Source organism: Diorhabda carinulata, chromosome 3 (genome assembly GCF_026250575.1).
Source record: "Diorhabda carinulata isolate Delta chromosome 3, icDioCari1.1, whole genome shotgun sequence".
NCBI classification, from domain to species: Eukaryota; Metazoa; Arthropoda; class Insecta; order Coleoptera; family Chrysomelidae; genus Diorhabda; species Diorhabda carinulata.
In genome coordinates this window covers 24,908,154-24,928,140 of record NC_079462.1, presented here as the reverse complement: position 1 = coordinate 24,928,140, position 19,987 = coordinate 24,908,154, and the positions used below count along the sequence as shown (strand labels likewise).

At 28.8% G+C, this 19,987-nt stretch overlaps 2 protein-coding genes across 3 annotated transcripts; one reads left to right on the top strand and one right to left on the bottom strand.

Annotated features, from left to right (window-relative positions):
* Window positions 1-1,768: 1,768 nt before the first annotated feature.
* Window positions 1,769-12,509, bottom strand: LOC130891680 (SWI/SNF-related matrix-associated actin-dependent regulator of chromatin subfamily A containing DEAD/H box 1 homolog). 2 transcript variants are annotated; one of them, XM_057796553.1, is made up of 15 exons: window positions 12,347-12,509; window positions 11,545-11,936; window positions 11,219-11,444; window positions 9,864-9,939; window positions 8,810-8,981; window positions 7,768-7,952; window positions 7,522-7,715; window positions 7,313-7,451; window positions 7,032-7,167; window positions 6,772-6,909; window positions 6,365-6,583; window positions 5,773-5,997; window positions 4,257-4,468; window positions 3,648-3,934; window positions 1,769-2,080 (listed from the first exon to the last, which is right to left on the bottom strand). In XM_057796553.1, the coding sequence occupies exons 2-15, from the start codon at window positions 11,857-11,859 to the stop codon at window positions 1,974-1,976; spliced, it is 2,631 nt and encodes an 876-aa protein (XP_057652536.1). In that variant the 5' UTR covers window positions 11,860-11,936; window positions 12,347-12,509; the 3' UTR covers window positions 1,769-1,973. The 2 variants fall into 2 exon arrangements, with proteins under 2 accessions (XP_057652536.1, XP_057652535.1); XM_057796552.1 differs by lacking the exon at window positions 12,347-12,509 and adding an exon at window positions 12,000-12,231.
* Window positions 12,493-19,978, top strand: LOC130891683 (putative inorganic phosphate cotransporter). The gene is made up of 8 exons (XM_057796555.1): window positions 12,493-12,793; window positions 12,849-13,045; window positions 13,487-13,723; window positions 15,509-15,596; window positions 15,964-16,340; window positions 16,392-16,524; window positions 17,627-17,868; window positions 19,386-19,978. The coding sequence occupies exons 1-8, from the start codon at window positions 12,694-12,696 to the stop codon at window positions 19,521-19,523; spliced, it is 1,512 nt and encodes a 503-aa protein (XP_057652538.1). The 5' UTR covers window positions 12,493-12,693; the 3' UTR covers window positions 19,524-19,978.
* The last annotated feature ends 9 nt before the right edge of the window (window positions 19,979-19,987 follow it).

Here is a 19,987-nt window from a genome sequence, read left to right as displayed (position 1 = left end):
ATACTCTACTAAAAATTTCTCTGCATATATTCCTAACCTTTTTTTCAAATTTGGTTGGAATATTTTGTATGTGACGTCCTCTATAATTTACACGCAATGTTTTGTCTCCCTTCTATTAAGTGGGTACTATAATATCTCGACTAAATAATCATCTCCCTTCACTTTATGTCCTTTTGCAAATTTGATTGATTGATCGGAATGTCTCAAAATGAGGGCTACTGTATTTAATTTACTATTAGAGGCGCTGGTGTATAATGAGGTTTAAAATGTCACACTAATTTTGTTGGCTTTAATATATAATCATCAGAAATGGAATGTTTTTTACAAAGAGATAAATATTTTGAAAGGTATTGATTTCCATTTTAATAACTAACCACTGTTCAAGAGTTTTGTCGTTTTTTCGATTAAAATGGAACTGCACAATACCGTCACTTGCTCTTACATTAATAGGTAATGATTTATATTCAAACTGTTTTCTCGCACATAATAACACATTTCAACAGATATTCTTTAAGCCATTACTTGATGGTGGTGCCTATATGATGTGCATAAAAATGATAACTCCAATTTGTTTTATTTTTTTTTAACATTTTTATGTATATAAAGTTATGATTAGGTTTTGGGTAAACATATGTTTTAGGACAAGACTAGTATATTTAACAAAATAGAAAATGAAAGTAATTAATTGTTATTTCATTAATTTTATACCAATATATATATTCTTGAACAATTTTTTTATTGATATTCTATCGATTTTAGAACTTTATGATATAAACAAATTTCTTCATTTACTTTGCTTTGCTTTTATATTATACATCATACTGTTAATTACCGTATTAGATGGCCTGCTGATGAAATATTTGATAATTTTATTATCTAAAAGAAGGGTATTGAATGTTTAAATACGATTTTTCTATACAAATTTGAAGGAACAAAGCTAATTTTATTTGAGTAATAAGAAAAGTTATTATTTTAAGAAACTCGAACTTTTAACAATTTTACATACCTTAGAATTCTGATCTCACTCGATTTATAACAGTTACGTTTGATTTAGAATCTTCACATTACTGGTCACTTTTAAGCACTTATATTAAAATGTTCTGTTTATAACGAGGCTTTTTGTTTTCAAGAAAACGGAAAAATGGTTTGCAATGATTCAATACCTCAATATAGATTAAAGTAAAAAATATCAATTTGCATATTTAGGAACGCAAATATACTCAATAGGTACTGAAAATCAGTTGATGGACTTGGAATAGGCTGTTAAGAAATTAACTGAACAAATGTTTGTGAGAAACCAAGATGAAAATTTGTAGAATAGTGTTCAGAGTAGAATTACAAAAATGCAGTTTATGTACACAGTATTGTAAATATAGTAAACACAAAATCTTGAACTTAGTCACATCAATAGAAAGTTGAAGAAGAGTCGGTCAAGTACAGAATAGTGAAAATAAAACCGAACCAATGAGATAAGAGAGAAATATATGAAAAAGAAATGGAAAAAAGTCCAGTTAAGTCTGCAATGCTAATCTATCATTATTTCCAAATGGTTCGGTTCTTTTTCAAACACTGGTAGTCACCTGTTCCAATCACTATCACAAATGACAGTAGGCACATTCACAAAGCTAGCACAAACTGAAAATTTGTCGGAATTAGTTTCTCTTCCAGGTTAATCTCAATTTAAACACTGATTTTTTTTTAATTACCAACATAATTTTTATTGGATTCTTAGTGTTACAAAAATGGTAAAGGATATAATTAAAAAATGTTTGTAATGAAAAAATATTTTTATTTAAAATATACTGTTGAACTAAAACAAAAAAAAGTGTCGTTTCACTGTGCTGTTTTCAACTCCAATTAAGTATTCCTAATACAAATGATTAAACGAGTACCTTAATAATTCTACCGACGAGGTAAATATTATCAATACATATATGTAAAAAGTGTACAAAAAAGTCTTAAATAGAAATTACTCAAGGTTTTTTCTTTGGCATTATCAAAGTTGAAGCTTTAACTGAATCGATGCCCAAAGCTGAAGATAATAACCTCACAACACTCTTTACATCTGGATTATCAGTTTCTAAAAAACAAAAAGTATTTAATATACAAGATCTGCTATCTCAGAGTATATTTATTAAAACTTTGATTCCAAAATGTCAATAAAAGTGATAATCAAATATACATTCACAATTGATGATGATCAATATTGTCTAAAAACAAAAATCAGATTTACCTATTAGTTCTGGATACATATTTCAGTACAATTATCCATAAGATAAGAGATGTTGAGATTAAGTTCAAATAACCTATCATGTATTTAATAAAATATTAAGGCTAATACATCCAACTCCAACTACTCCAAAATTGATATCAAAGGTAATTAAACATTCAAATGAAAAGATAACTGCAAATAAGGAATCAATACCAAAAAAATTTCTGGTAAGAAAATAACAGAAACTCTTGGATGTATGAATGCATGTTAATCAGTGTGTCATATACAGTTCGTCCCTATCGTGTCCTTTTCCTTTCTATGGCAAAGAGAGATGCTCAGTGTTTATAGCCGCCAAAGATTTTCATTTTCCATTTCATACGCCCTGAGGTGTAATGCTCTGGAGTGTTGTAATCTCCCGCATTTCGAGAGAATGTGGACAGAGGTATCGCTCTCTACGTACCAGCATCTGCATATCCATCGATCCGGCAATGCCCCGACAATACTGTTAGTATTCGTAAATCAAGGTGGTACATTCAATGAATCTGTTAGCTTTCTAGGACGATCTGCCTGTCGCAGTCCCTGTAGATTATGCCAGTAACTGATTCTATCTATTTTCTTTTCTAGTGTTTCCTCAATTGTTCTGTAGCCGATTCCACAAAAGTTCCTAAGAAGGGTTTATCCGTCCCTATTTTAGCAAGCCTTCAATTCCCCCAGAACCCATTATAAGGTAACTTTATTATTTTTGCTTAGCTCATTTAACTTGTCCAAACATTCACAACTCATTTAGAGCTCTAATGGCTGCTTGGCAGTCAATTTTGTGATAATTCCGTGGATACATTTTTCAATTGCATATGTTTCTGCTTGAAAAATATTTGGTGTATTGTGCAAACTTCTGTTATCTGCTGTTTAGAAGAAGAATGATGGCATTTCTGTCCATATCTAATATGGTGTTTTGATTCCATTAACTTTTACAGCTGAGTTTTGGACATACTTTTTCTATAAGTTAATTTTTTTGGTATTTCATCCTGAGATATATCCCAGATTTGATTGCTTTCTAAAGGAGGTTTGTCCCTGTTAGCGCCTATAAACATTGTGAGTTTTTTTTTCACCGTGTTTTCCAATAATATATGAACAGGTGAAAGATTTAGCATCACTTCTAGTGTAGCCATTGGGCATGTTCTGACGGCCCTGATTGTAAATATACAGATCAGTCTTTATATTTTTGAGATATACTAGTACATAAGCACACATAAACGACTGAAACGACTTCAAACTTGATATCAAAGACAATTATGTAGTTTTAACGAGAAGAGAACATTCTAATAAAATGAATTTAGAAGTGTTTGCTAGTAAATAACTGATATCAATAAAATAGTATAAAAAGGAAGAGATTTTTTGTTTTTAGTAAAATAAAAAAATAAATAAATGAACTTACCATCAGTTGTAATATCTTTTTCTAATTTCAATTTCTCTTTGTTCATTTCTAACATGCCTTCTTCAATGGTACCTTGAGATATAAATCGATAAACCGTAACTGGTCTGCTTTGTCCCATCCTATGACATCTGTCTTCAGCTTGCTTATCATTATAAGGATTAAAGTCTATGTCGTGGATAATTACAGTATCAGCCGATGTCAAATTGATTCCTAAACCACCTGCTCGTGTAGATAACAAGAAAATAAAATAACTTTGATCATCCGTAAATTCATTTATTAGATTTTGCCTAAAAAAAATTATTTTTTTTGAATAAATATTCTCAATTAAAGCCAAAATTCTACAGAAACATTTTTTCATAAAAACATCATAGAACCAAAATTTACATCTAATTTTTAAAGAAAGTCACGGATCTAAAATGAAAGATAGTGGCATACTAAAATTAAAGATTTCCTGGTATCCAGTAGTAAAAAATAATTTTCCTTTTCTTTATTTAGAAGAGTCACAAAAATAAGAGTTTCCATATTTTTCACTTGCAGAATCAGAAATAATGATAAATAATTGAATTATTTCAAGATGTACGAATTATTTAACATATCAGTAATGCTTACCTAATATTGACAGCCGTACTTCCATCTAATCTCAAAAATTTATAATTTCTAATTCTTAAATATTCCTCTACTATATTTAACATTATGACATACTGACTGAAAATTAATACTCTATGTTGATTCTCTTTCAATTCATCTAACATTTTGTCAAGCTGCTGAAACTTCCCGGATGTTAGCATTAAATTGTCCGGTAATAGAAATCCACCTAAACACTGAAACATAAAGAGCAATTTGTATGGTTTTCAGTTACAAAGATTTGTTGCGGATGAATGACCCAAACAATAGTAGAATATAATAATATAACAGAAAATTTTATGTAGCGTTGCTTCAAAATTTTTTATGATGACATAATTTAGAAGTTAACTTTTACAATCATCACCACAAAGTTATAACGCATCATATGATAAAAATTGTAACTTTTAATAGGATTTAAATATATAGATTTGAAGATGTCATCAAAATACCAAAAAAAAATACTTTCGTTTCAAAAGAGGACCTATCAAAGTGCTGCTAAAATATTCTTATTAACATTACGCCTGCAATAATAATGTTACGAACGTGTCTGACTAGATGTATTGAAATTCTAAAATTCGGCGTTGGCGCGCGCGGCGTCTTTGACTTACTTTTTATAAAGCGCGGAATCCGTTTGATGTTTGTTTTTTATATCCGTTTTTATAGTAAGCAGTTCATTTATATTGTTTCTTTTGGATAATTTAATAGAGATATTGTATAAAAAAATAAGAAAAACATTACAATAATTTAATTGATAACTTTGATATTGTAATAGGAGATAGCTGCTCTATTTTTCTTATGAAGATTTTTTTGTAGGCATTTAACAATGACACAAACTGAATATTACATTAAACTGACAACTACGGGAAGTATTTTTTGTATTTCAATAAGTGAATCTTATACACTTGATAAAGATTAATACTCTATACCCATCTAAATAGATTTCCAATTACTACTTTGTATATGACCAAGATAAAATGGGAATACTATCCTTGGAAGAGAAATTTATGCTAATACAAACATTTTTGTAGAGCTAGAAAAGGAAAATATCTTGTCAAGCATTATTTTTGTTATGTATAAAAAATATTTTTTTTGTCATAATTTAACAAATTCACATACATTTTTTCAAATATTTTAAACCAAACCTTAATCACTGTATATTAGTGAAAATCGTTCATTAGTTTTTAAGCAAAAACAAAAGCAGAGGCAGTGGAGCACTTTGTTTTATCATATGACGAAATGATATATGAAATTTATAAACTATTACTCTCAATAATAAACTTCTACTTGTTCAATTTTATTTAGACAACATGAATATTTTTTTTCTAGTTCATTCCATCTAATATGTTATAAAAAAAATTTAAGACAGAAGCTTCAAACATGTTGGTTTTAAAACTCTAGAAAAATGTTAGTGCAACTTAACATGTAGAAAACATTCACACTGTTATAAACTAGAAAATTTAAACTATGTACCATATTTGAAGAAGTATAAATATATTCTTACACTATATTCTCTGGCCAACGTATGTATCTCAAAATCAGACATCCAGGTTAAATCATCTATAATATATTGTACTACAGTATCCTTATAACCTGGATCAGCAGCTAATAACTTGGCTATTTCTTCTAATTTATTATAGTCATAATAAAATCTCATGAGTAATGGATGGTTACTTAATTTCCTCAGATCTGTCATAATACTCATACCATTGTATGTATTTTGTCCAAACTAAAAAAGGCAATAGTTTTAAAAAGTTCGAATTAAGACTAACAAATATCCAAAGGCTATTAGAGAATGAAATACTGCTACTGAAAGACAATTACAACTAGAAATAAGGAAAGAAATTTTCAAGATTCACAAAAATTAAAACTTTTTTTTACTAGCTTAATATGACTTATTAATATCAATACTCGTGTAAAACATGTAAGTTTGTCAAGATTTTTTAAGATTACAAAGTCCAAATTATGAATAAACAAGAGGATAACTTGTGTGCTAGTTTTCAGACATTTCAATTACCTTTAACAAGAAAGTTCATACATTTTTTTCAGTTTAGCAATTAGTAGAAAATATGGAATAAAGTATAAAAATAACATACCTCATTCACATTTTTATAAGAAGCCACCAATTGTTCATATTGTTCTTTCTGTGAAGGGGCCATAGGAATTTTGATAACATGATCGGTTTTCTTTGGCAGATCTTGAAGAACATCACATTTCAACCTACGTAAAACAAAAGGTTTCATAATTCTTTTAGCTTGTTCAATTTGTTCTTTTTCAAAGGTGGGAAGAGAATCATCATCTTGTTCCTGTTTCTTCTGAAAAATTTTAAAGTCTCCTTAACAGCACTATTAGCAATGTGCATCTATGATATACAGTCAAAAATGTTAACAATATAAATGTAGGAAAAAACCAAAATACAGTAGATTATAATAATTATTTTAACAATATTTAAATGTAGGTGAATGATTAAACATGTGCATAGCTGTACTGAAAGAATACTTACTGAATTTTTTTGAAACAAACTTTTCAAATCATCAGCTTTTTCTGCAAATATTTTTGGCATCACAAATATTAACAAAGACATTAATTCTAACAAATTGTTTTGTAATGGAGTTCCGGTTAATAAGATTCTATGTCTAGCCTTGAACAAAAAAAAACAGTGGAAATTCAATTCTACTTAATATATGATGAAACAAACATTTATATGTTAGGCTTATTATTCAAATCAACTTCTCACAAATATTTGATCATCATCAAACTTACATTTATTCTTATTAAATTTTCATATCTCTGAGTATTCATATTTTTCAACATATGAGCTTCGTCAAAAATTACATAATGCATTCTAGTAACTCTAAACATTTTCCTTTCTTCTGGACTATTTCCCACCATTGTGTATCTGAAATAATACAAAATATAAAACTTAAGGCGATTGTATTTATCATTATCAACTGAAAATTATTGCTGAAACGATTATCTTACATTAAAATAGTTATCCCGAGGAAACTGCATCATAATGATAGGAAAATATTAATTTTACTTACGTAGTAAGAATTACATCAAAGTCTGCCATCATGCCTCTAGCTAAATCAAATCTAAATTGTTTCCTTTCTTCCATACTGCCATAATACATAAATACCCGCAATTCTGGACACCATCGAGAGAATTCATTTTTCCAGTTATCTATAATAATTCAACATAATTAATTTTCTAATTTTATTAAAAAACCAAATCTTCTGAATAGTATTACTACCTAACGTTGATGAAGGCACTATAACAAGATGTGTACTGGTGGCTGCTGCAGTTTCCTTAAGATGGGCAAGAAAAGATATTATCTGTACAGTTTTCCCAAGTCCCATTTCATCTGCCAATATACCGTTTACACCTTGAGAATACAAGACAACCAACCAGTTCAGTCCCACCATTTGGTATCCTGTCAATTTCAAACTAAAAAAATCAAAGAACTAATACTGAGGAGATAACTAATTAATGAACTTACTTTGAAGATAAGATTTGTGGTTGTTCTTTCACTCCTGCTCCAGCTGCCACCGCCCTTTCTAATTGTTGAGCTAAATTTGTACACTTTTTCATTAAATGCTTTATGTTATTTCTAGTGGTAATGACTTGTTGAGCGGCATTTAGTAAATCAGCGCTCAAATTTTTATTGGTTTGTAATTTTTCCACCTAGAAAAGTAAATAACTTCACAATCATAATGTAATACACTCCTCACAAAACGAATACATAATTTCAATTTCTTAGCCTTACAAAACATTGTAATGAATAAGCAAAAAATTGTTTTATAGATATGGTATTGAAATTTCAGTATTACAAAATTAATGTATTCTTAATATCAACTTCTATTAAAGAAAATACAGATAAGGAAATTGAAACATAATATAAAAAATGAAAGTTTTAACAGTATCTATTTCCTCCTCTTGCTTAGCAGCTTCTAGACATGTTTCAAATCTCAATTTTGATTTCAGTTTAGTAAAAAGCAATCCATGTTTTACTCGTAGTTCTAACTTGTCAATAATGTACCTAGAGGCATTAAAGCAACCTCAACTTCTTTTAATGATCATTATGTCTGTTCAGATAAGATCAAATTTGACTTGAGGTTGCAGATGCAAGCATTCTAGTTCTTAAATCTCTAACATCTCAAAGCTTGTGGTGGCAAATATTAATATTGATTTGCATCTCAACTGGTTCACTTTTAATTATAGTAAGCCTTCTTAATTCAATGCAACAGTCGCTACACACTCTTCAGTTATAATATTATATTTTTACGAATGTTATGATATATTGTTAGTTATAGAGTTGTGTCACATTTCAGATAAAATTATTTCAATTTCTTGCTTTTTAATGAACTTGCATGTTTTATACAGTATTAACAAGTATAGACAAATCTTAAAAACAACTATTTCAGGTACAAAAACCAAAACATGCATTAATTTTTCTAGTAAGTGTAGCTGATATGTAAAAGAAGTACCATCTAAATCAATTTTTTTGAAAATACTCTTTTATAAAAATATTCAAATATTACCAAATCAATCCAACCACTAAATGGTCGTAGTTCTATTATTCCTTCTGCTTTTTTCTTTGAACAAGTATTCATCAATTGTAGTTCATTAATATTAGCTGTTTGAAAGAAATCAAAAACCTTCTTCTTATCACCTGATAATTCATCACTCAATTCTACATCAGAGTCTTCATCACTACAAATATAACAAATACATGTTTAATTAAAACACCACAATCACATAGGAAAGTTCAAGCAGGGATTTTGGAATTTACTTAAGTTTAACAGATTAATGTTAACTCCTATATAAGGGATCATGCGTCGAGAATGGCCTGTTGAAGTAGTAAAAATAATGATCGTCAGAAATCCACAAGCAGATTGGATTGGATTGAGAAGTGCAAAGCACATATTTCTACACTATGCCTATAGTTCTCTCTCCATTCTCTTTTTATGCCCTCTCATGCATTATATAGATTCCTCAGTTAAAAATAGTTTCGTTAGAGTTAGTTAGATTTAAGAAACTTCTCATATTTGCCATATTTTAGAGAAACATGACTTTGACATCAATCTGAACCTCCTGTATAATGATCTGAGAAGCTGGAATATTTGAAAATGGCGATATTTTGATATATTGAAAAAGTGGGCTATGATTCTTCATTAATTGCAAATTAACATTCTTTCTGACAAGCTGGAATATTTTTTTTCTATTTTGCCCTACTTGACAAATTAGCAATTTTATATAACTTTGTTATCAGATGTGTTGGAGCACCTTAATTATCAATCAAAAACACTCAAACATTTCAATGGGACTATTTCTTTCCATTTTTGAAAACCTATCAACCCTCACTGCTGAAAGGTGAACCATTATTATATTCCATCATCTAAACTTTAAAATCCAATAAGTTCCTATGACAATTGATTAAATCTTAATTTAACATCTTGTATTCCCCTACTATCAGATAAATAAGATATTTTCTTCATCACCATTCAATTTTATTGAATATTTCAGCAAACTTTAAACCAAATTCTATCAAAATTATTTACAAAATCTATTAATATAGGATAAACATATTCTTACCTGTCAAATACCCGTTTGTCTTTAAATCCTTGACTTCCCATACTATCATCACTATCATAGGATTTCCTTCTTTTAACTGAAATTGATTAAATAATAAATTTTACAGAAATAGCATAGAAAGATATCAATTTATAACTGATATTATTGCTTCAGTCTGTATGTAAAAGCAAAACTTTTCAAATTAATATCATTTTCTTTTAAAGAGTTAGTACATGAAGGTATTAATTTTGTTTGAGAATTAGTCAAAATGATTTTAATTCTTTCATAATCAAATATAGGGAGAATTCAATTAAATGGTCCTCAGTTTTTTGAATTCATGATTATTTTAGATTACCAAAAAACAAATTACAATTACAGAGTTTATTGTTTTATAATTAAGGTTTTATTAGTTTAATTATGTAAGTTCTTAATGATTTCAACATATACTTTGTTTTTTCTTATTTTTCTTTTCTTATCCTTCTACTTATAAAAGGAGGTGTAATTCTTATTTTCCTATTTTCTTCACTGCTTTCTGTCTTGCTATTATTTTATTATTTCTTTCTTTTTCTACAGCTCCTTTATTTGGTGGATCCTGTTCTTTTTGTAATTTTTATAATTAATCTGTCCTCAATTTTATGATATTTCCATACCAATTCTGTTTCTTGACTATTTTTCTACGATTAATTGTTTCTTATTACATTTTCTATTCTTCTTAAGTGTTTCTTTCCTGCTGCATTCATTTTTCTCAATTTCCTTTTAATGGTCAAATTCTCTGCTTCATATGTTATAATTGGTACTGTTATTGCATTATATATTTTCATTTTCACATGTATATGTGTTCTAATTAATGAATAGTAAAGTTTTTTTTCAACTTATTCGACCTGTTAGTTTTTTGCATTTATTTGTTGAGTATACGTATAAGATATTAATGTCATTACTTTTTTAAAAGTACTATTCTTATATCAAAATTAATGTTAGTGATCTAAAAGTGTTATGTTCTTTGTCAAACAGTTTTTTAAAAGGAAGTCTAAATTTAGGGATAAAAATAGTAATTAAATTACAAAGATTAATATTAAACAACACACTTTTAAAATACTGACATTAATTTTCTTGTCATTTATTTTATTCTTATATTAAGAATTATTTTCCAACTTTTTGGTTTGATTAACTATCAAACTATGTTTTTTTAACTTTATTTTTTTAATTTTTGATGACTACACTTGGCTTTTCAATTTTATTCTCAAAATTTAGTATCACCATATCATTAGTGTATAACAGGCTAATCATTTCTACACATGATTTTTGTAATATTTCAATCTTACTGCACTATTTAATAAAAATTTAATACTGTACCACCTTTATTACCATTTTCATACCTTTCTTCCTTTTAATAGGTTCATCCCTTTCTCTTTTAATGCCGTGGTTCTTAATTAATAATGCTGTCCTTGCCATTTCTGTTTGTTTCACTTCCTCTGCCTTTTTATCATAATCTAGTCTCCATTCAGAATAACCATAATCTACTGGTTTATTGTAATGTCTAGATAATTCTGCAGCAGCAGCATCAGTATTAAAGCCATGTCTTGATAGACAATCATGGATTTTCTAGAAATAAGCAATCTTACATTGTCTAGTCTGAAGGAACCAATTTAATACCAATACTCAAATATTCTAGAAACAAACTTACTTAAAAAAAATATCTTACCATGGCATCTAAGTTGGGAAAAATTTCTAACAGAAACTTCATTTGCTTTTCTTTCTCTAGAATTGAAGGATTTTTTGTATTTCTTGGAGTATAACCATTGAATTTACTATATGTACTGAGACTGGAAGTATAAACCACTGGAATTTGACTTTGTTTTTTCTCATTTTCGACATTGTTTGTTTGAGAACAATTCGGCTGCACCGCATCGATCTTCTGAGATGATTTTGGATCAGCTACGATAGTATTAAATGAAGTTTCACTCGTCGAAGAATTTGGATCATCTTGATTCTGATTAAACTTTGGTGGGCAAGACATTGTTTTTACCTCAGCTTCTGGTTCCGAATCGGATGAAAGAATTATAAGTCTTTTACCTCTACGCTCAGTTGATGCAGCTGGAATAAAAAATGTATCATGGAATTTAATGTTATAACAATGGATGAGATACTTTAACATACAAGAATTTAGAACATCATTCGTAAGTTGCGGCTTCTTATGGTAACGGAAACCTCGAAGACTTTTTATGTTGGGACTTCCTTCATCGGACATATTTTATTTCTTACAGGAGTAATTGTTTAATAATTCAAGTTAAAACTCCATTAAATGCACTCAAATAAATACCAAAACCTAACCAGCAGTCAGGATATAAAGAACAGCCAGAGCTGGTTTGGTTTATTTTCTTTTAAAGATAAAATAGTTGGTACTCATGACTGTCAGAAATAAGTAGGAATAATATCTTCGATTTATTTATTTTGGTATAAATTTAACATATCTTTTTACTTTCAAATAATTAAATATTACTTACAAATTGATAATTATACTGTATCCCGATATGTTTACTCCCAAATAGCTGGACTAGTGTTATTAGAAAAGAAACAATTGTAATTGGTGTTTCTATGGAAACGGTAGTAATCATTAAAGATATCAAGTTGGTAAAGGTTGTCTCCAGACACATGTCACGGATAAATAACGAATTCTTATAGTGACACCTGACACTGACACCCACTATCTTGGTTAATTTTTTGGTTCCTTTGTTGATTATAATTTTGTAATTGTTATAAATGAAAACAAAGGTTTGAATTTTAATATTATATCGTCTAAGAATAGTTATGAATCACTGTTGATTAGGGTATCAATTTATATGATAAATAAATGTATGCACCAATGTCAAATTCTGAAAATCATGATGAAAGTGAAACGGAAAGTATCTATGAGGATGAAGATGAAACAACTAGGATTCTTCCTCCAGAAGGTAACATTTATTAGTGAATGTTAAAAAAATGTTTAACTCCCTTTTTTGTTTTTAGTTGAAGATACCACACACTTTTTTAAATCAAGACATATTTTGGGTATACTAGGTTTTTTGGGATTTGCTAATGTGTATGCTATGAGGGTTAATTTATCCGTTGCTATTGTAGCAATGATTAACACCACTCAACCAATTAGTAACAATAGTTACGATCATTGTCCAATCACAAATAATTCTATTGACCCAACACCAGTGGTAAGTAATTCTCTTGCAAATACTTTAATATTTTTTTAGTATATCCATAAGAATTACTTTTCCTCAAACCTTATTTTTATTGCTGAGTTTGCTGTAAAATACATTTTTCACTCATGTCGACTTTTTAACTACTCCTCATAAATACACTTGACTCTGCAATCTTGTTTCTCCTACACTAAGAACTAAGTTCAATTCCACATAAAAAAGCTATAAATGCAAGATTTAATTTTTTTAGTGTACACTGTTTCTCGGTAATAAATCATCTCACATAACTAAAAATAAACATTGAAAGTATGGAGTTCTACAAAAGCTTGCTGTAGAGAAAACATTACCTGTAAATTTTTGACTTATTCCCACTCTTATTTGAATTGCTTCACATTTGATATCACAGCAAGATCTGGTGCAAGCTTATTAAATAATTGTCTTATTGTTTTGATGTAGAGACCGAATGAATTCGATTGGGATGAGAAGACTCAGAGTATAGTATTGGGATCATTTTTTTATGGTTATGTCTTAACACAAATTCCAGGGGGAAGATTAGCAGAAATTTTTGGAAGTAAACGGGTATATGGAATCGGTGTGCTAATTACTTCAATTTTCACTTTGCTCAGTCCCATAGCAGCAAGAACAAATTTCACATTGTTCATAATTGTGAGGGTATTAGAAGGAATGGGTGAGGTAAGAGTTATTTTTTATCATTTAAATCCATCTGCAATATCTCACTGGTTTAAGTTAAGCTATAAAAAAGTTCCATTTCATGTCAAGTAATAACAACTTAATCTTTTCTATTTAGATATTAAATTATCAAAGGATTATGCTATTTATTGTAGATTGAATGTTACAAATTGATTGTGTTCCGTTATAAAAATAAAAATTTACTGTTGATAATATTTGTTTAGTATAAACTCAATTATATAATTATTTTGTTTTATTATGATTTTCATAATACCAGCACTTGGAACTAGAACTTATATGAAATATTGTTAAAAAGTGGAGTAATGATTTTAATAAAAAAATTATTTCTGATTCTGAACAGTATCAGAAATTTCTTTCTTCTAATATAATTTTGATTAAAGTAAATATTTGAATAATGTTAAATAAAATAAAACGAATGACTATATATTTATTTCCTGTGATGTAAAATTTAGAAATTAAATAAATTTTCTATTATTATGATAAGATTGTGCAAGGTACTACACTGTTTTTGTCACTGCTCATATGAACAGTTGGGAAAATTTTGAATAATTTGAATTGAATTGAATAGCATTTTAAGTTACCCAATATCCCCAATGGAAAATTCTGAAAAGAAATTTCCACATAAAGAAAGTTAAAAATTTCATCCGAATTAATACAAATTTCTGAAATGAATGAATAAGAAAAAGTTTCAGCAGTAATGAATTTATTGAAGTTGTAGGAAAATTTTAATTAACTGTATATTAAAAAATACAAATTAGTTGTATAATACAAACTATAACTCTAGATTTATATATGCTAGAGATGAGATAAAGAAACATCTCTCAACGGATAGTGTATTGAAGTTCTTAGATCTCATGGTTGTCTTGAAGTGAGCGATATCTAGGATGAAAGATATTCTAATGGTAACCTAGCAGCTGCTGAGCAGTGAATTTTAAAAAAAGATCACCATATCACCAAAAAAATCATTTTATTTGTTGCCTTCTAGGATGTACCTAGTAGAGGAAGAGAATCTTAAAATCAATTTTTGCTGCTAGATTAAAATTAGGATGAATTTTGGAAGTAACTATTGAACCACAATAAATAGAAAAGTTATTTAATGAAAAATGAATAGGCCAATATGAATGTTACAATTTTTTATGTGACTATTCTAGTTTACTTGTGTGATGTTGAATTGTTAATTTCAAATTTTTTAGCAGCTACAAATCCTATTTCCCCAGACTGCAGACACTATATTTCGTTTAACAGTTTAATGATAAATAGAAACAGTTTCTCAGTTATCATCATGAGCTTTACAAATTTTTATACAGTTAAGTGCCAATTCTGTAACCTTTATTTGTTGTTGATTTTGGTCTAACAGTTTTTGGTCTGTTTACCCAGTTTTTTTATTTCCTAACAATCTTTCTCATAAATTGAGTCAACGCAGTAGTCAAAATCTTTTTAATCCAAATATAATAAATTTTTGAAATAAAATCACATACAATGCATGTTCCTTCAAAATGAAAGAATTTGACAAAAAACAATACTCATGATTTTGTGAGAACAATAAATCATATAACTTAATTGAATAATTCTTTGTTATATTTAAAAATTTATGTGTTCTCAATTTTTTTCAACAGTAGTGAATATGTTCTAAATATATATTGTTATATTGATTCATACAATTTTAGCCAGTTGAAAAATTGATAAAAGTCCATAGTGACAACAATATCTTCTATATAAGTGGTATACTAGTTCATATAAATAATGAGTTTTGTGTATTATTTTCAGGGTGTAACTTTTCCATCAATGCATGCTATGCTAGCTAGATGGATTCCACCTTTAGAAAGAAGTAAATTTGGGGCATACGTATATGCAGGTTAGTTTGGACTACTTTAAGAGAATGTAAAAATCATATGGTTCGGTGAACATTATCTATAGGTGAATGCTTAGTATTTTTCTAATTGCTACAGAGGATACTCAAAAAATTATATAAATAAAATGAGATGAATTCTGTAGAGCACATTCCAATTATATGAAAAGGGACACTGAATATGTTATTCATCAATGATTCATGTTAAAGTTAACACAATATGTGAATTTTTTTATGTAAAATGAATATTAATTAACAAGAAAAGGTAAGGTATGGTAATTATTTGAGTATTAACAATTTTTGCCTCAACATGTATCTCTCTTTTTCATATCCTGTATTTCAACCAGAGTTAAAATTGATTGTTCAATTATAGGTAGCAATTTTGGGACAATCCTTTCACTACCTCTGTCTGGATGGCTGTGTTCGTTAGAGCTGGATAATGGGTGGCCTTTAAGTTTTTATATATTTGGAGTATTGGGTATAATTTGGTACATATTTTGGGTATTCTTAGTTTATGATACACCAGCGGCTCATCCTAGAATTGACCCTCAAGAAAAAGCGTTTATTTTAGCTAGTATAGATCCACAAGATGATCATGATAAATCTTCAATACCATGGAAACAAATGCTTACATGTTTACCATTATGGGCAATTTTAGTAACCCAGTGTGGACAATCTTGGGCATTTTACACCCAATTGACAGAATTACCTACTTACATGGCACAAATTTTACATTTTGACATTCAGGCTGTAAGTATGTTTATTTATCGTTCTATAGATTTGTATTGTAATTTTTTTTAGGATGCATTGCTGTCAGCCATTCCTTACCTTACAAGTTGGTGGTGCGGCATCATTGTTAGTATATTCGCAGACTGGCTACTTAGCAAGGGCTATTTATCCCTTGCAACATCATATAAACTTTTCAATTCCGTAGGTAAGAATAGTCGATTCAAAAGAAAAATGTGTGATTTTAAATTTTTAAAATAATAATGAAATTTATTAGGTTCTAAAGCTAAATTTTATCACATATTATTTCAAATAGAAGGGGAGAGTGGGATTTTTTCATGAAAAAAAAAACCCACAAATCCAGTTCTCCTGAAATGGTTTTTACAAACATTGTCTGTCACAAAGAGCTTCTTATTTTTTCATTAACATAACATTTTAGTCAAATGATAATATGTAATGATAAATTTAATAGAAAGAAAAACAGAAGAATAGAAATGTTCCTCATATTTATCTATTTGAAATTAGCCTTTGATATGATTATTAGAAAGGAAATAAGGCCAATATTAGAGGAAACGAAAATACCTAGGTAAGAAGCACAAATAGAATAGTGATTAAAAAAGACTAGAAAGTGCATGGGAAGTATAAGAGGAGTTTATTAAAGATGAAGGAATAGAGCAGCAAAAATGAGTAGCCTGTTAAATCTATCCAAGATTAAAATTTAAAAGCCAATGAATTTTATGGATGAATTTTATGGATGAAAAAAATGAAAATGAGAATCAATATAAATAGAATCAACCATGATATTAATCAACAAAAAATGCCAATTACAATAAAGAATAATATATAAGAAAATACCTTTTGAAAGAGTAGTGGCATATGAATATCTTTGATTTATTCTGATCCAACAGAAATTTACTACAGAGTGTAGAAATTTAGAGGAACCAAACAAAATGAAACGCAATGGAGGCTGGAAAAACCCATCAAAAAACGAAGAAAATTCATAAAGAAATGGGTGAATAAGGAATAAAGGAATTGAGGACAAAATGATGAAAAAATTAGAGGAATTGAGATGGCAAAAGACAATGGAAAAAATTGTTCCAAGGGGACTAGAACTGATACCTGAAGAAAATTAATAAAGAGTAAATCGAACAAAATCAGTTAATGGGTGTTACCTTTTTTAAAAATATAATATTAAATTGAAGTATACAATTTTAACACTGAACTGGTATTTATATACATATTTTCACATTTCCATCATGCAGTTATTAATATTTCTTTTTTAAATAAAAATTTTCATAATTTCTTTTCAGCATCCATCATACCCTCATTAGGTCTCCTAGGGGTAGCGTATGTGGGATGTGATAAAGTAGCAGTTCAATTGTTATTGGCCATCACTGGAGCATTTGGTGGTGCTGTATATGCTGGCAATTCTATGAACCATATTGCTTTAAGTCCAAAATATGCGGGAACCATGTATGGGATCACAAATGCTGCTGCTAACATGTGTGGTTTCTTGGCTCCTTATGTAATTGGGCTTATCATCGAAGGAAGAGTAAGTAAATCACTATGTAGTATGGAGAACATTGAGTAATTCATTAGGAAGATTGAGGTTTTTCATTGACATTTTTCAAACTGTCACTTTTTGCCCACTTTTATTATTTCCAGCTATACAGGATGTCCCAAGACTACTTAAATGACTTTTGAAAGGAAAAGTCCTACATCATTGAATTCTGTATGAAAAATACGGACAATTTTGATTAAGATTTTATGTTAACCTCTATGAGAAAATAAAGAAACATCTCTTAAAATGCCAGGTGTAACCACAAAAAACACGTTCATAGTTTTATTTCATTTTCACATCGGTAGTAGACGGTGGAATCTATTAACAATATTTTTCACATGCCCCCTTGAATAGAAATTCACCAATGCCAGATCTGGGGATCCAAGTGGCCATGTACCTCCCCTTCCTATCCACCTATTTTCTATTTAGGTAATAATTTTTAACAGCTAAGTAAAATTATGCCGGAGCGCCATCTAACTGCAATCTCATTCTAGAAACACTGGATTAACTTATTTTTTTGGATTATCAATTACTGATCCCAACACCAAAAACTTATTATCTTAATTGGTGGTAATTCACTATTATAAACTTCATCTATCTACAGTAGCATTAAACTTCTACTCAAACTTTTCATTCCCTAAAAAAATTGAAACATTTCAACAGCAAAACCTTATTAAAAAATGTCCTGATTTTTCATGCAGAATACAAAAATATGGTCAAATAGTGTTGCACTTAAAAATGTTGAAAAATGTCACTATTTGCCCAGCAGAGGCCATGTATATACTGGTGACTCACTCGATATGATTTGTCAAGGTTTTTTGTAAATTTATTGAAATGTGTTAATAAATAATTGTTGGAAGTGTCGAAAAAAGTCCAACCATCTGAAATTTTTATCAAAAACTAATCTCTGTGAGATAGATATAACAAACATGGTGGATCTATCTAGCTGATGGATGGAACTTGCTTGATGCGACATTTAACTCTGAAACAATTATGTTCATTTGATATGTAATCAAACAGAAGTTATCAATACTGAACACACTGTTTACACTACCACTACACCAACACTCACAAGCGTTTTGATAACCAAGTTATTGTCTTCAGAAACTGAAAGTAAACTGTTTACCTTCAGTTTTTGAAGATGATAACTTGATTATCGAAACGTGTGTCAGACAGTGTAAGTGTGAATGGTAGTGTAAACAGTGTGTTCAGTATGAATATCACCAACGATTCTAGAAATTCCTACTTAGATGTTATCAATGTTGTAAATAAATATTTTTTTTTTGTTTTATGTCTTCCGCATAATAAAATACATTAAAATCCTTAGTGTATGTAGAGATAATATTGCATTGAAATTTAATCCACTTATTATGACAAATATGTAGGGATTATATATTATATTACTTGTGTCAATGGACGGGAGGTTGCTAGTCGGATTTGAAAATGAACAAAATTTTGTTACATATATATTTTAAGTTATTAATGATATATATTTTTTTAAATTCAAGCAAACTTTGAACCAGTGGCGAATGGTATTCTATTTGGCAGCTGGCATCAATATGGGAGCAAATCTCTTCTATATAATGTTCGCTAGTGCTCGTGAACGGTCATGGTCTCGAACACGAAGACTGAGCAACATAAACTAATCAGCACATAGACACTTTAATTAATTGAATAATTAACGACACTTAACAAACGTTAAGACAATAAGATGTTGAACTTAAAAAAACTTAGTCTTAATTTTGACGAATTTATTTATATTTGACAATACTTTGAATGGATAATTTAGATTTAATTTCTAGCATTGTTAATAGAGACCTAGTTTCCTAACAACCAGTTAATTTATTCATATTGTCAAGATTCATAGGAAACTGAAACCTTTATGATCATACAGTGTTTTTTTGTGATTGGTAATGGTTTAAATTTTATGAACTTGTCGTAAGATATAATTTAGAGTATTATGTAAAATATAATTTTAAAGAATAAGATAAGTTAAGGCAACCCATGTGTGATCAATATTTTTATTCCAATAGTTAATCAAACAATATTTATAATCCAAAGTTATATATTAGAAAATATAATTTATTTTCTCTACAACAAATAGTGGTTT

What these genes read in the sequence shown, in the direction of transcription:
- LOC130891680 (XM_057796552.1), bottom strand. Translation starts at nt 12,090, where the DNA reads ATGTCCGATGAAGGAAGTCCCAACATAAAAAGTCTTCGAGGTTTCCGT. An exon ending in TTCCCAACTTAGATGCCATG is followed by an intron (nt 11,445 to 11,544) that starts GTAAGATATTTT and finishes GCTTATTTCTAG; the next exon opens with AAAATCCATGATTGTCTATC. An exon ending in ACCTATTAAAAGGAAGAAAG is followed by an intron (nt 9,940 to 11,218) that starts GTATGAAAATGG and finishes AATCAATTTCAG; the next exon opens with TTAAAAGAAGGAAATCCTAT.
- LOC130891683 (XM_057796555.1), top strand. Translation starts at nt 12,694, where the DNA reads ATGTATGCACCAATGTCAAATTCTGAAAATCATGATGAAAGTGAAACG. An exon ending in TGGGGCATACGTATATGCAG is followed by an intron (nt 15,597 to 15,963) that starts GTTAGTTTGGAC and finishes GTTCAATTATAG; the next exon opens with GTAGCAATTTTGGGACAATC. An exon ending in GGCTTATCATCGAAGGAAGA is followed by an intron (nt 17,869 to 19,385) that starts GTAAGTAAATCA and finishes TTTAAATTCAAG; the next exon opens with CAAACTTTGAACCAGTGGCG.